The 17,586-nt window shown below is 34.7% G+C and overlaps 1 protein-coding gene across 2 annotated transcripts in view; it reads left to right on the top strand.

Moving 5' to 3' along the window:
- LOC117179973 overlaps window positions 1–17,586 on the top strand; it is a 90,304-nt gene that overhangs the window by 39,854 nt on the left and 32,864 nt on the right. For both annotated transcript variants that reach the window (XM_033372237.1, XM_033372238.1), the window contains exon 2: window positions 2,427–2,552. In XM_033372237.1, coding sequence (XP_033228128.1) covers window positions 2,427–2,552 — 126 coding nt within the window. The remainder of the gene's footprint in view (window positions 1–2,426; window positions 2,553–17,586) is intronic.

Here is a 17,586-nt window from a genome sequence, read left to right on the forward strand (position 1 = left end):
GTCTCTTCCATTTGCAACTCTATGTGCTGTACCCAGAATAATCCTGTTGTGAAGACATTCAAGACTCAATATTCCGCGACCCCCTTGACGGCGTGAAATGTAAAGTCGCGGAACGGTAGACTTAAGATGCATGCTTTTGTTCATATGTATAACCTTTCTTGTCCCGATATCAAGGTGACCTTGTTATTTGTCACACGATTTTTTCCAGATGAGATAGTAAATCTGGTTTTCCAAAGCGGCATCAATCTCTCTATGCACCCAACTATTTGCGGATGAACCTTTAAGATTTCCAAAAGACAGATGATAAGTCTATGGGATGTCGAATCGAAAGCCTTCCGATAATCAATCCAGGCCATCGATAGGTCACGCTGGTAGAATGCTGCATCTTTACAGACACATATATCGATGAGCAGGTTCTCCCGACATCCGGCTACGCCTTTCTTTGAGCCTCGTTGTTCATACATTTCTTGCAACACAGGTTCAATTGCCCGAACAACCCTATCATTTAGGATAGCTGTGAATATCTTATAAAGCGTGTTCAGACAAGTTATTGGCCTGTAATTCTTCGGGTCAGCTAAGTTGCCTATTTTCGGCAGAAGTATTGTGCGCCCTTCCACCGACGACTCTGGAATCGGCTCTTCCAACTTCAAATATGAGGTGAAAATACGGGCCAAATACTGATGGGTTGAAGAAAACTTCTTCCACCAGAAGGTTTTGATACAATCTGGTCCCGGGGCGGAATAGTTCTTCATCCCTCTTAATACTTCTTTCACCTCCTCGGTAGTGATGGGTGGGCATTCTTTATCAGGTTTTATGAGGGCAACACATAACTCCTTGAAGCTATTTATATTTGCTGAGTCTTCGTCCAGTCCATGCTGAACTTCGTAGACTTCTCTCCAAAATACTTCGACCTCCTCTGGTTTGGGTGGGTGTTCGACAGTAAAGGGAGGGTCTTAAAAGAGTCGAGATGGGTCAGAGAGAAACTGTTGATTTTCTCTGACCCACCTCTCCCTCCGCTCTAGACTTCTCTTAGCGTCAGATAGTATCCGTATTCTCTCAACAATATGCTGCCTGATGGTCAGCAGCTTTGACTTGTTAAGTGTGTGATAACGGGTCCGGAGTTCGCGCGCGAACTTTCGAACGTTGGCGGTAAAATTCCTGCCAGATGTGATGTAGTCAATCACACACTGAATGCGAGACGCGTAATGTCTTGCCCAGCTTATCTTTATGGCAAGTTGAGGCATCCGTCTTCTGATCTTATGATCAGCCGTTGGTTTTGTTTTACGATTCACATCGGCCAAAGCTCTCGCTGCATTATACACACAATAATTGATAGCCCAGAGGTCGGATTCTCTGGAAAAATTTCCACGAAGCTCGTCATCCATTTCAGCCAGATCTGTAGGCTCGAGAGAAACCTTGGTGTTGATGTTTCTCCGGGTCGTAAAGCATCGCTCTTCATGCCTGCCCGCGGTTGGTCTTAGTGTAGCCTCTCTTTCTCTGTTGCCGGCTTGTTCTAGCTGTGGTAAAGTAGGCGTTCCGCTTACATAGCCCCTTTTATGGAGTAGCTCAGCATGGTTTCGCAGACGTTGCTGCGAAAAGTGCGATAGCTCCGGGTGTTTCTCGCACCACAGAGCATGCAGCCGTGCCATGTAACCCCGCTCAGGGGCCACACTCGCATCGTAGCACTCTAGCAAGTCGTCATTTAGTCGCTCCGTCCACCCAAAGGTCGCGAGATCCCGCCGATCCATCGCATTGAATCCATTTTCATTGGCTCCCCCAGCTCTAGATTGGTCGGCATTGTTGGCCGACCCATTGTCGGGAGCACTGCGCGTTCTGTTTTTTTGAACCGCACTTACTACAACTATGTTTGGTGTTGTCATTGTTGTTCCCACGAGAAGCTAGGGAAAGGGGTTCGTCCATCCTTGTAGAGCCCCGCATGCAAGGATAAGGCTGCGTACTCTGAGAGGTCGCCCGGTATCCTAGAGTCACCGTTCTAAACACCTCGCCGAGGTGCCATTCAGCTTTCGGCACGGTTTTCACACCTCCGCTTGGGGGTTAATTCCTTCGGGACCACCACTGGACAATTGTCCGCGACTGCCTATTTATTTTTGTTACCATATTCAGCAGAAACCCTTGGTACAGGGACCCTCTATCCGCAACCCGAGGACGCGTTCGGTCGACCGACGGGCACAAAAGGACTTAACCTAATTGTAAAAAAGTCTAAACTGAGCAGCAAACAAAAATTAGAGTGAAAATAACGTGTGCCCACGTTAAAGATCGGATCAAAGTGAATGTTCGGTTTTACATTGGGAAACAAAATCGTCACGTCACAAACGCAACATGTTTTATGTAACGTACCTGATATTTAAAAATTTATCCGTTTTTTGTGCCACGGTGTTCTAAATTTTTCTTTTCTTTTATTACAGACGATTTCCTGCTACATATGTAATGGATACTATGGCCCATGCTTCGAAGAACCTGTTTGTGCAACTTGCCACGCATTTTTATTTCCAGATGATGTAGGATTGTTGCAAATTCCAACTTTTAGTGAGGTAGGAACAATTCTCATATGAATAACAATTTAAACATGAAAGACGCATCTGAATAATTTTCAAACTATTAAGCAAATATCTCATGTTTAGTGCTCATCTCTAGGTTTAAAAAGGTAGTTCAAAATCTGATAATAAATAACTCAAGTTGCTTATCATATTTAATACATTTATTTGTTTAATTCTTGCAATATATGAGAGTTAAGTTACACAAAGCGGGAAAATTATATGCAGTGTTTTGTAAAAGATTGTCAAATTGATTTATTTCTAAATATTCGTGTGAAAATATTTTAAAGGATTAAGACAGTTTTGTCTGGAAGTTGACGTTTGGTTGTTTGCGGTTAGTTACAGGGTGGGGATGCCGGGTTGGTCGTAGCAGGGTGGTGGTAGAGAGAAAGAAAGGCAAGGCAGGTAGGCGCGACGATAGATAGAGGAATAGAACTATAGAAGGCGGGGGATCATTTGAATTGGACTCATGGCTAGCGGAGCTAGTACCAGTAGGCAAAACAGGGATTCAGATCTGGAAGTTTTCAGCACACCAACAGGGGAGAACGAAGAAAAAGAGATCAATTGAGGCAATCATCAAAATGAAAAGAAGGGAGAGGAGAAACAGTGAAAATGAGAAAGATATAGGATAATATAGATATAGTGAAATAAGGAAATTAGGTGAGAAATAGCCGAACTTATGGAAGAAATAAGTTAATAGCAAGATGTCTAGGAAAAGTGAGAGAAAAGGATGCAGGCATCAAAACAAAGACCACAAAAGCAGAAAGAGACTAGTAAGAACGCAGAGGAGTTGGAAGGTAGGATACAAAAAGCAGAAAGATCAAACCGGAAGGGCGGAGGTGGGGAAAGTGGGTATAAGGAAAAGAAAAGGCTCAGAAAAATACTGTAAAGAACGGAAAAGAAAGAAAGAGAAAAAAGTAAAAGAAACATAGGGGTAAAAGCTACCTCAGGGTTCGCACCCAGCCCTTTAACCTTGCCGTCGGGGGGCCTCTTGTTTCGGCCGAGTCGTGCATTGCCGGTACAGCCTTCTTCAACAAGATGCGAGGTTTGCACTGCGAAACCTACGTTACATTAGGAAGAGAAAGAGAGACACTAGGAAGAAATTTCCTTCTCTTGCAGCCTTCTTTTTTCTGCAATCCAGTTTGCTAAATCCGTATATGAGGCCTTTATACTTTCCATTTTTTTTTAAATTAGAATTTCCGCCACATTCATCGCAAAACCGAGTTTTTTGTAGATGACCCCAATAAACAAGGAAGTTTATTAGGCCGATTACTTTTAGCTCTTTGTTGAAATCCCGACAAATTTTCAGTAATTCCACTTTAAAACTTTACTAAGACGACAGATTTGACTGACGATGCTTCGTAAACTGAATGACTAATCTTACACTGAATTACCTACCTGTGAACATTTTAGTTAAAAACTCATCTTTTAGAATGTAAATAAATTTACTTATTTAAATAAATGTAATAGTTTTCGACCAAGATTCTGTTAATAATGAAGATGGTAGGTTTTTTGGTCCTTTATTAAACGTGTTGTAAAAAAACTACGTTTCGCTCACTATACGTAGAGCCTTATCAGGTTTATGAAATTTCCAAATTTAAGCTATTGACAATTAAAATGATAATAATTATTTCGGTTAAAAAACAAATATTAAAACAAACTAAATTTAAAAATTATAGATAGTCTCACCATAGATCAAAACAGCTTCTGCTACGCATGTGTCGATGTTTTTAATCAATTTCAAATTATCATACCCCTCACTGCATAAAAGTAACCTTTTGGATCTTTCCTTTCTGCTTCACTTTCACCCATGGGATGGTAGTTCTTTATTTAAAATTTTATTTTGGTTGTCGTTAATGTGTCCTTTCTTTCTTGCACCAGTAGGTCTTTCTGATTGATCGACATAGAATTTCTTGTATCCTTTACATCCTATGCAATAAGGTCCGTCCACTCAGCGCCGCCACCAAGGCAAATTATAAAATCGAATGCGCCATATTGTTTTTTGTTTTTTTTTTTTTTGATAATTTTATGCTAAAAAAATTTTTTTTGCTCTTTAAACTTCGGAGAAAAGGGTGGCGGCGCTAGCAGGACGTCCACTCAGCGCCGCCACCTACGAAAACTTACAAAAAAGGATTATAATGAGATAAACGAAAAGTGGAGTTTTTTTTGCTTTATGATGACATATATTACGTTTCCCAAAAAACTACCCCTAAGCCTTTCACAACTACCCCCTGTGATCAAAACCGTTTTCAAAATGGGAAAACTACCTCCAACAATGTAAACATGATTTAGAGCTTCAAATTAATCACATTACACTTGAAAATTTCGCCCTCTTTATAATTTCCCTAAAACTACCCTTCCACGTGAATTTATGCAGCAGAACATTTATATGTATGAAAAAATCATTAAAAATAATCAAACTTAGAAAACACTGTTAGTTGATATTTTTTTGCTCTTTTTTTGCTGTCTGATAATATATAATACGTTCCCCAAAAACTATCCCTAAGTCATACATACTCACCCCTCGTGTTCAAAAATGTTTTACAAGTTGAAACCCCACTTTGAACAATGAAAAATGATTTAGGACTCAAAATTAATAACATGAAAAATCATAAAAAATAATACAACTTAGAAAACACTGTTGATCGATATTTTGTTGCTCTTTTTTTGCTCTTCAATAATATAAAATACGTCACACAAAAACTACCCCTAAGTCATACATACCTTCCCTTCGTCATCAAAAACGTTTTAAATGTTGGGAAACCACCTTGAACAATGTAAAAATGATTTAGAACTCCAAATTTATTACATCTTCCAGCGGAACATGTTCTGTTGTATACGTTCACGTGGAAGGGTAGTTTTGGAAATATTATAATGAGAGGGAAATTCTTAAGCGTCATTTAATTAATTTGGAGATCTAAATCATTTTTATATTCTTCAGGGTGGTTTTCCAACTTTTAAAACGTTTTTGATGACGCGGGGAGGGTACGTATAACTTTGGGATAGTTTTTGGGGAACGTATTATACATTATCAAAGAGCAAAAAAAAGGCAAAAAATCTCCACTTATCGTTTATCGCATTATAATCCTTTTTAGTGAGTTTTCGTAGGTGGCGGCCCTGAATGGACGTCCTGCTAGTGTCGCCACCATTTTCTCCGAAGTTTGAATAGCAAAAAAAAATTTTTAGCATAAAATTAGCAAAATAATATGGCGTATTCCATTTTATAATTCGCCTTGGTGGCGGCGCTGAGTGGACGGACCTTATGCAATAAATAGAATGCGTTCTTTGTTCTTTACATAGCGGTTTATTTAAATTATGGAAACAATCTTTTTGAGATCGGAAGGCGCTCACTAGACCTTCATTATTCAATACATTTTTTAGTTTATTTTCAATTTGTTCTACATATGGAAGTATAACAATTTGATTAAATTTGATATTCTGTGTATGGCTATTGTGACTTGGTATATATTTTAATATTTTAATTCGTAAATTGACAAATTTGTTTATAAGATTCTTTGGAAATTCATTATCCATTAAAATTCTTTCGATTAAATTGAGATTCTGCCTAACGTGTTTTTCTTCGGAAAGTAAAGTGGCTCTATCTACCAGACTGTTAATGACGCTAATTTTATATTTAAGTCACACATATGAATTAAAATTCGTATACCTTCCGGACCAAGTTTCTTTTCTGTGCCAATCAGTCTGATCTCCCTTCGATTCTTCTGATTGTGATGTCGAGCAAGTTGATACTATCACCAATCTCACTTTCTATCGTAAAATCCAATCTAAGATTGTCTTTATTGAATCTTTGTTGTAGATCTTCTATTTTATCTTCAGGATCACAAACTAGAATGTCGTCTACGTAACGATAAAAGAATGTTGTATGATAGGGGAGATTGATAAGAATAGCAAGTTCGATATTCTCCATCACTAAATCAGAAACAGCAGCTGAGATCGGAGATCCTATTGGTACACCTTAAGTTTGCTTGTAATGACAGCCCTTAAAATGACAGTGCGTATGTTTTAAACAAAAGTCCAGTAGCTATATAAAATCATCTTTTGGCAAATTTGTGTGCTCTTTAATCAAATTCCATTTTAGTTTAACAGTGGCAATTATCAAATTGTGCGGAATGTTAGTGAAAAGTGAAGTGACATATAAAGAAAAAGCTGTAGTTTTCTGTTATGCTACTTAACTGTCTGATTATTTGTACAAAATTAAGACTGTTTTTTATATACTTGTTTGATTTTCTCAAAATCTTTGGTATAGATTTACTCAAGTACTTGGATAAATTATAGAGTGGAGAATTTATAAAAGAAGTGACCGGCCTGACAGAAATTACTATCTTGTGTATTTTAGGGAGCCCATAGGACTTCGGAGAAACTCCATTATTTCCATAGAATCTTATTAACAAATTTGTCAATTTACGAATTGAAAATTAAAATATAAACAAGTTACAAAAAAGACACACAGATTATCGATTTTAATAAAATGTTGTACTTCTATATGTAGAATAAATTGAAAATAAACTAAAAAATGTATTAAATAATGGCAGTGCAGTGTGCGTCTTTCGCTCTCAAAAAGATTTTTTCGGTTGCTTTCGTAAATTAAAGGACCCGCTATATAAGAAAAAGGAATGCATTCTATTTATTGAATTGGATGTAACGGATGCAACAGTTCCTATATCGGCCAAACAGACAGACCTATTGGTGCAAGAAGGAAAGGACACATTAACGACCCTAGGAGTACCATGTGTCGCTCTACAAAATTATGCAAATTTGCTTTATCCAAGAATGCAAGAATCGGATTTTAAAAATAACGGCTTTCAAGTAACATTTAAGAAGTCTGAATTAGAAGTATTAAGGAAAAAATTATTAAAAAGAGTTTTATTCTGCTGTATTTTGATAATAAACGATTTTGTGACATTAATAGGATTGTTTTTATGCAATGAAAAAGGTGGTGTCGGTTACGACCCCACCTAATTCTCTGGGCCTCTGATCCTGAGACTGAGAGATTCTCAGTACATATATGGTAGACGTTTCGACTATACGTCGACAGTCCTCATCAGTATAAAATACTTCTTTCTACGAAATTTTGCACCTGTGTGATAATAATACGTACTCTGTAAACTTAAAGACTTGAAAAAGGACAGACATGGTGAAAGTTCTTAAAACATTATGTATGAAATAGTGAAAAAAGAAAATTACCCGTATATAAATTTATTAACCTTTTCCACAAAGTTCTAGCTATCTTTAACATGTCGAGATGCATTACCTGAAACCGCTTTGATACTTAATACTTTAATACTTGAATACTTCTCGACATGTTAAAGATAGCTGGAACTTTGTGGAAAAGGTTAATAAATTTACAGTTCCTAATGGATATGAATTTTTCAGCCTTGACGTAAAATCATTTTTCACTAACATGCCACACGATCTCGTTCTTGATGCCATATAAAACAAATGGAACTTAATTAAACATCATACTAAATTACCTTACGAATTTTTTATACAATTGTTAACATTCTGTTTGAAGAATGCTTATTGCATTTTTCAAGGAAAATTCTGTAAACAGACATATGGCGTACCTATGGGTTCTCCCATCTCTGCCGCAGTATCTGATTTAGTAATTGAATCCTCAGAACAAGATATTCTCTCTCAAAACAAGAATTTTTCTCCACTTTTTTTCTGTAGATATGTCGACGACATTCTTTCTTGTCTACCCCACAATCAAATTGAAACATTTAAAGACTTGTTTAATGACTATCATTAAAGATTACAATTCACTATTGAATATGAGCATGAGAAAAGTATTTCCTTCCTAGATGTACAAATCTCAATTATTAATGGTAAAATTTACACTAACTGGTTCGGTAAACCTACTTGGTCTTGCAGATACACAAATTTTCATTCTATGACATATCCTCCGTATAAAACTAGTATTATCAACAATTTAGTCGACAGAGCTATTAAACTTTCCCACGTCTCTTTCCACCATACAAATTTAGAAATTGTTTCTCACACACTTAAAACTAATGGTTTCCCTGAAAAACTTGTTAAAAAGTTAATAGAACAAAGAGTTAGTAAAACTCTTATGTCCAGCCAGAATAGTATCTACAACTTAAACAGTGATTTGAACTTAGATCGTTCTGTTGTTTTACCTTATTATCCACAAATGTCCAGAATTCTCCAAAAATTATATAAAAAACATGACATAAAAATCATTTTCAAACCTGTTAAAGACCCCTTCAGTTAGTTCAGAACTCAAAAAGATCCAATTCCGAAAAATAAAATTACTAACGTAATATATAATTTAACATGCTTAGATTGTGAGCAATGTTATATTGGCGAAACCAAACGGTACATCGATGTAAGATTAAAGGAATACATGAGAGATTGCAATAAAAAAAGACTTAACACTGCTCTTTCAAAACATGCAACTTTAAACAAACACTCATTTGATTTTGAAAACTTTATTATTTTAGCTAAAGAAGCATACTACTTCAAACGTATGTTTATGGGAATGTTTTATATTGTTAAAAATACCAGCAATGTTAGTTTTAGAACAGACATAGATAATATAAGCATAACCTACAATAGCCTTATTCATGCAACTCAATGATATACAATTTTCTCTTAAACTATAATTTTACAATTTCTCATTATAATATAAAATAAATATCCTTTTATCTTGCTTCTCTCTCTCTCTCTTTTTTCTCTTCTACAGCAATGTACCGTTTGCGCTCCATAATGATGTGTCATGCGCAGTAGATAATAATTAACCACCAAGTCAATGTGAATCAACCTACAGTCTATACGCCGCTTAAATTCCTTGCCGCAATGATTCCGTCTGCTGGAAGACATGTGATAAGTGTGTGTTTTTCAATGTCCACAATAATCTCAATCTTTATTTAAGTCCGTCCAGCAGACAGTCATTTCAGTAACTAAAAAATTAAATTTAACATACGGGTAATAATAATAGAATTTACATAATTAAACTAAAATTATTTCTTGAAAAAAAGATCCTGCTCCATCTTCACTCCATTGGGAAACGAACCACTATTTTAATTATCACGACACTCATTTACTTGTATTACTACTCCAATTTGTAATTTTCTTTTTTCACTATTTCGCACATAATTTTTTAAGAACTGTCACCATGCCTGTCCTTTTTTAATTCTTTACGTTTACAAAGTACGTATTATGATCACACAGGTGCAAAATTTCGTAGAAAGAAGTATTTTATACCAATGAGGACTGTCGACGTACAGTCGAAACGTCTACCATATATGTACTGAGAATCTCTTAGACATCATTTCAATAAACTGTCCAGTAATTAAATGAAATTTTTACTTCCATCTACAAGAATATTATTACACCCTGGTCAACGACTGAACATATTATATAACCTAGCCATATTCGTTTAGTGAAAACCTGGTATATACACAGTCCATGTACACAGCCTTACTAAGTAGCAAACTGGTCAAGTCTCTCACTACACCCATGGCAATGGTATGTATATCATGTGTTGGCCCACCAAAATAAGTTTTGAAATAAAGAACTACCATGCCATGGGTGAAAGTGAAGAAGAAAGGAAAGGTCCAAAAGGTTACTTTTATGTAGTAAGGGCTATGCCAATTTCAAATATACTAAAAACATTGACACATGCGCAGCAAAAGTTGTTTTTATCTATGGTAAGACTATTTATCATTTTAAAATGTAGTGTGTTTTAATTTTTAACCTAAATAATGATTAGTATTTTAATTGTAAATATCTTGAATTTGGACATTCCATCAACCTCATGAGACCCTACGCATAGTGAGCGAAATGTAGGTTCTTTACAACACTTTCAATAAAGGACCAAAAAAACGGAAAACCGACCATCTTCATTATCAATTTACTTGATTTAAAAATAAACTGGTTTGTTGAAAATTAATTTTTTTATTGAAGATTCATTAGTTTCATTAAAAATTCATTTCTTTGTTTGAAAAATGAGCTATTTATTTTAAGACTTGTTTTTCCTTAGGATGAAGAGAGATTTTTAAATCAAAATTTAACTATTTTTCTGAAAATCCGATTTTTAATTTGTTTGTTAATAATTAAATTTTTAACGGGAAATTTAACTGTTCTATTTTTAGTTGAAATTTGATCTTTTTTAATGGAAATTCAAGAATTTGGTTAAAAGCTAAATTGTTTATTTAAAAATGAAACTGTTTTTTCAAAAATGCATGCAATTTGTGGATAATTACTTTTTGTTAAATAAAATTAATTATATTGGTTGAAAATTCATCTTTTTGGTAGGCATAAAATTCATCTATTCCAGTTGAAGTTTCTTGATTTTTGTCAATTTATCAATGTTGTTGAAAATTTGTTTTTTCAACTGACAATTTAACCGTGTCACTTTGAGTTAAAAATTGACTTTCTGTAGTTCAAGATTTGGATGTAAATTTGTCTTTTCTATTTAAAAATTCATTTATTTCGTTGAAAATTCACGTAATTTATTTTTAAAAAACTACTTTTTTCGAAAAAAATCATTTTTTTTAAATTCCTACCTTACCGCCACTTTTTTTATTTTCCAACTCGATGTATCGCTTCGTGTGAAAATAAGTTGGGAAATAAAAAAGTGAGGGTAAGGTAGGAATCTGGTCACGAGACCCACTCTTCACATGGCCGTAATTGAAAATTTATCGTTTAGGTTAGAAATAAATTTACTTGGTTGAAAAAAACTCTTGTTGAAAATTAATTATTTTAATGAAGATTTATCATTTTAATTAAAAATTTATTTCTTTAGTTAAAAAATGAGCTAGTTCTTGAAAAATGGTCCATAATATTAGTTTAAAATTCCGTTTTTTTGGTTGAACATTTATTTTTTGATTGAAAATTTAAATATTTAATTTTTAGTTGAAGAATTATCTTTTTTAGCTTGAAACTTAATTATTAAAAATTTGGTTGAAAATTTATCTATTTATTGTAAAAAAGATTTTTTCCTGTTGAAAGTTCAACGGTTTAAGTTGAAGATTCAGTCTTTTAGTCAAAAACTCATTTTATTGTTTAAAATTAAGCTATTCCAGTTGAGGATGCACCATTTTATTATTTTTATCTCAATGCGATTTTTTAAATTAACAAGGTATCTATTCGATATTACAGTGAAACCTCGATTATTCGAAGCTCTATAATTCGAATTTTCGATCATTCGAGCTTTCTTTTTGGCCCCGGCTGAAACCTGATGTTTCCCTTGTTAATATTTCTCGATAATTTGAATTTTTCGATAATTCGAAGAAAATTGTGTGCCCCGCCGTGATGATAACCTCTAGAATTTCTAAATTTCTAAAATTCGCCTGTTAAAATTGTCACGTTTGATTACGATTTTTTTGGCGTAATAATATTAACTGGAAAAAGATCTTCACACTGCCCGGATCGATTGTACTTCAAGGGAAATTCATTATACCTTCTATTGGACGTATAATAAACGTATTAACGAATTATGTGCGTTTATACTCTGATGTTCGATAATTCGAAGTTTTTTTTCGGTCCCGGAGCAGTTCGAATGATCGAGGTTTCACTGTGTGTTAAAAATTGATTTTTTTAGTTTAGAATGTAAATCTTTGAATTTTGCGACAAGTATAAATATGTTACTTTTATTTTAGCGGGAAAATTATCAAACTTGACAAAAAAAAAAACGGGAATTTGAAATCTTCCGGTGAATCGTGACTTTGATCTTTTAATTCTCTTGAATAATTCAGGATATAATTTGATTTATTTTTAATTTTCTTAACTCTTCTGAAAACATAAAATCGTTTCAACTATTTCCATATAAACCAACTTTGGTCGACGGTGAACTACTACTGAATTAAAATGCATTCTTTTCTCTTAATTCTGCAGAATTCAATACAAATCTTTGAATTATATTAAAAGTTTTTGAATTTAAAAGAAAAACTTTTGTTTTTCTTAAAATCTTTAAAATTCAAGTTAAATTATTGTAAATCTCTGAATTCTTGAGAAAAAATATAATTATCCTAAACTAATTCTAAATTCATGAACTTTGGTCGATGGGTGAACTGCTACTGAATTAGGATGCAAACCTTTTTTCTGTAATACTGCAGAATTCTGTATAAATGTTTGAATTGTCTTTAAATCACTTGAATTCCTCTACAATTTTTAGAATGTTCTGAATTTTGGAATTCTTTAAAAGATTTTAAAGAATTCTTTGAAAGATTTTAAAGAATTCTTTGAAAGATTTTAAAGAATTCTTTTGAAATATTTAGGACATAACTTAATTTATTTTTAATTTTCTGAATTCATCTGAAAACATGAAATTCTTTTCCACTATTTCCAAATTCATTAACACTGGTCTGCGGCTGAACTGCTACTGGATTATGATGCACACTTTTTTTTATTCTACAGAATTCTTTTTGTGCTATATGATGAAACGGCCGCGTCACCGATTCCGCGTAGCGCCTCAACGGGCTCGCCAACACGGCATATGAGTCAGTTGCAAATAATTCGTACACGATGTATCTCCTATTTCATTTCTGACTAAACTAAATATACATTTAAATAAGAATTTTTATTTAATACAATACCCATTACTCCTGATATATTACAATTAATTCGGAATTTGCTTAAGTACGAAAGTGCAGATGTTTTAAATCTCGCAAATTTAGACTATTCACGTAAAGTAGTAAATCACGTCATAGAAACAATTAGATTCAATCAATTGGAAGTACTAGTAAAAGAATTAGAAAAAGAAAAAATTAAAGCGACACCAGAAGTCACGTCAACGGAAAGGGTAAGCCAAATTAATTCGAACCAACAAAGTCAAGCAGAGATAAAAAACTCGAAGAATCTACAGAAATGGAAATATTTCACAACGTTGAAGAAGACAGGGAAATGGGAGAACGAAGATTTCATTTTTAGCAGCATAAGGATTATTGTGAAACGTTCATCGAGCAACTGGAAATGTATTTTGAAGCAAAAGATATTAAAGTAGAAAAACAAAAATCAAATTTATTGACGCAAATGGATGCCTTTAAGTTAATGGAACCTTTAAGTTAATTAAAGAACTTATGTCTCCCGCAAAAATAAAGGATAAATCTTATGAAGATACTTTTAAAGTTATGAATGAACATCTCAACCCAAAGCCATCGGAAGTAATGGAGAGATGTAATTTTAATACCGTAAGACAAGAGCCATCAGATTCAGTGGCTGACTTCGCAGCAAAGCAAAATATACGTCAGCTGACAGTTGCTGATAATAGAACAAACTTCTCACGCGGCATAACATTTTCTTGTTGTGGTAAACTAAATCACACAAGTAGAGGGTGTCGGTTTAGGGATTATATGTGTAATAATTGCAATATAAAGTTACATTTAAAACAAGTATGCAGAAAATAAGGACCAAATAAATGTAAAGTCTAGCGATGACTACAACTGATGCAGAACGATGATGAATCAGAAGGCAAGGACCAAACAGCTGACGAAGCAGAGTTATTGTGGGACGAAGCTGGTGGAAATAAAAGTGACTTTCTTTACTTAAATGAACATAAAAAGGACTTTGTAGGTAAGCAGGTTATGAGTGAAAAGGATTTAGAAGGTAAGCCGATGTTAGAAAATGTAAAAGTAAATGGAATTGTTATAAAATGGAAATTGATACAGGTACTTACGCGACAGTAATTTCAGAATAGTCGTATAATAAATTAAAACAAAATGTAAAACTTGTAAAAACTGAAAGAAAATAAAAAACTTACGATAATAGTATTTTTTACAACCGATAGGTGAATTATGTAATTAATTGTACAGTCTCGCAATAGAACAAGCGTATTAGAATGTTTTGTGCTACCAGGTGCCAGACCGTTGTTGATAGGAAGGCAATGGTTAGCAACTTTCAAATTAAGGCCTTCAAAGTTTGATGAAAATCATAAAAATTATGTAAACATAATAAGTATTGAAAACATAAGTGAAAAATTAAAAATATTATTCAGCCATTCACCAGGCTGTTATAATAAAAGCAGCACGAAATTTTATATTTACAGAAAAATACTAGACCAATTGCATTAAAATGTAGAAATGTAGCGCATGCATTAAGGCCATTAATAGAAAAATAAGTAGAGAGAATAATGAAATTGGGTCATTCAAAGCCAGTCGACGTAAGCGAATGGGCTATGCCGACCTTTCCGATATTCAAAAGAAGCGGAAAAATTCGAATTTGTGGAGATTTTAAAGTCACATTAAATCCGTTTATTATCATGGATAAATATCCACTGCATACATTCGATGATATTTCTGCTAAACTTCAAGACGGAAAAACTTCTTTTGAATTGGACTTAACGCACGCTTATATGCAATTTCCGGTCGATGAAGAATTTTCAAAATTTTTAACAACTGTAACCCATGTAGGGCTATACAGGTACACTAAGGTACCAGAAGGGCTTTCGTCCGCATCTGCAGATGTGGAAAATAACATGGACGAGTGCTTGAGAGGATTAGATGACACGATTGCGTATGTTTTATAATATTTATGTAACAGGTAAAACTACTGAAGAGCATTAAAAAAATATATAATGTTTGTAATAGATTATAAGAATGTGGATTACGATTGAATGAAGAAAAATGTAAGTTTATTCAAGAAATTTCGAGAACTTTTACACGAAATTCTTAGAATATAGATTGGTAAATTTGAAACCTTTATACGATTTAATAAAAAAAGAAAAATTTGAATGGGACGAAAATGGTTCAAAAACATTTAAGTGGGTAAAAAATGAACTGCTTTCACCAAAAGTGTTAGTAAATTTTGATCCGAAAGAAAAAATAATCTTAGCATGCGTTGCCTCGTACTATGGGTTATCAGGTATTATATTGCACCAAGACGAAGACGGTACGGAAAAGCCGATCGCGTTCGCATCACAAAAGATACCACAAAACGAATTAAATAGAAAAATTCTCGATAAAGAGGCGATGGCGATAAGGTTCGTAGTAAAACGATTTTATCAATTTCTGTTTGGAAAAGAATTCATTTTAAGAACGCATAATAAAGCATAAGAATTAATACTGGGTCCATTAAATGTATTGCATTAACCGCATATAATCGGCTTCAAAGATGGGCTTACTATTTATCCGGGTTTCGTTATAAAATAGAACACGTTAAATCAGCAGCGTTCGATTATAAAATTCTATCGGAAGATACAAAAAATATGTCAAAGATGAGAAAAGCATCTATAACAAAAGAACTAAAGAAACCACCATTCACGCCTTTAACTATATGACCTTGGCCAGGCGAAGCATGGAGCCGCATTCATTGTGATTTCGCAGGTTCGTTTTATGGAAATATTTATTTGTTTGTAATAGATGCTCTTAGAAAATGGTTAGAAATCATAAACTTTAAAAGTAACACAAAAGCATACAGACTGTGCGAAGAGTTTCGAGTATCATTTTCACGACATGGCCTTCCTCCCATTCACATATTTATCTGTTTGTTGTGTTTCGATTTAAATGGTAAAACGCGCCCTAGATTACTGCGCCATCTATATTGTCGGGCCCTCTGTACGCCGCGGTTTTCGTGACGCCAGTCTAGACCCACACGTCCTTCTGACCACAACTCTTGTAGTGCAGCTCTTACAATAAAGGATATCAAATATTTCGAAGCTGCATCTAATTATTTAATCTCATGACATAAAATGTGGTGACGGAAATGGGATCCGTGCCTCAAGTCTAAAGATTCGGAGGTATAAAAGTACAGCCGCAAATGTGAAATCGTGGCGTCGGTCATTTGGTTCCTTGTACCGTCTCGGAAAATGCAACGTGTATAGTGGTTTCTGTGGCTTGTCTGGCAGCCGCCATTTTGCAAGGCCAAAGATTACCTTGAAGAGACTTGTCGATTCGCTGAAAAGAAATTGAGTCTACCATTCTCAAGTACTCAAGCAAATATCCACAAATTGCAAATTTGGCGAATTTTTGGAAGAGGCACTCCGAGATCGTCTAGTGGCTGGTTTAGCAGAAGAAGGAATGGCTCTTAGGCTTCTGTGTGAAGCCGGTCTCGATTTTAAGGAAGCTTGCAAGTTAGTGCTTGACATGGAAGTCGTTAAGCAACAAAGTCTAATGATGAAGATGATTGTCCGACCTTGGTGTGGACATGTTTCCAAGTGCTGCAGGTCTCCAGCTTCTTCGTCAAAGGTTCACGTCGTCGATAGTTTCAGCAGCGGTAATGGGAGTATCGTTGACTCTGTTTGTTGTGATGAAGCACTTTTTGTAAGTCTTAATTTTAATGATAATTTTAATGTTAAGTTCGAAGCTGACTCGGGGTCAGCACATACGTTGTTCCCTTGGCAAACTTATATTGAGTTGTTTAAAAAAGGAGGTTTTAAAAATAAGTTACTTGATACCACAATGAACTTGGGCGTGGCAACGGTACACCGTTAGTAGTACATGGTAAGATTTTTGTCGACGTAAAATTGGGTTTAAAAAGGTTAAAAAATTTGGAACGTTTGGTCACGGAGGATACTCAAAAATGGGCTCTGTTAGGTCGCGATTGGCTCGATGTTTTCAATCCGAGGTGGAGAAAATGTTGATTCCAAAATGTATCAGATTTAGTTGGCAACGTCAATCTCACTAACGTTCTCTAACTCTGCGGTCCCTAATTCCCCTATGATTAAATGCAATGCTCTACATGTATCTAGTCTGAACACCATGTGGATATCATTAAAAAACTGCTTTGTGACATCGATCACTTGCTGCAGTTTCTGACCTAAACTAGCATACAGCTTCAGGTCCTCCATGTAAAGAAGATGGGTCGCTTGATGACCATCCTCATTATCATGAATTCTGAACCCATGAGACATTCTCTTTAGTGTTTTTCTCAATGGATTCAATGCTAAACAGAAAGATAGTGTGCTGAAGGAGTCTCCTTGAAATGTGCCCGTCGTAAAGCGTATTGATCTAGTTATCCTTGGTTGTCCATGATCAAAATATTTGATTCTTGTACTTCAAAGGCTCATCGCATGGCTTAGAAAGTCAATAATGCGTGGACAGATTTTGTAAAG

The sequence above is a fragment of the Belonocnema kinseyi genome, chromosome 9 (genome assembly GCF_010883055.1).
Source record: "Belonocnema kinseyi isolate 2016_QV_RU_SX_M_011 chromosome 9, B_treatae_v1, whole genome shotgun sequence".
Taxonomy (NCBI): Eukaryota; Metazoa; Arthropoda; class Insecta; order Hymenoptera; family Cynipidae; genus Belonocnema; species Belonocnema kinseyi.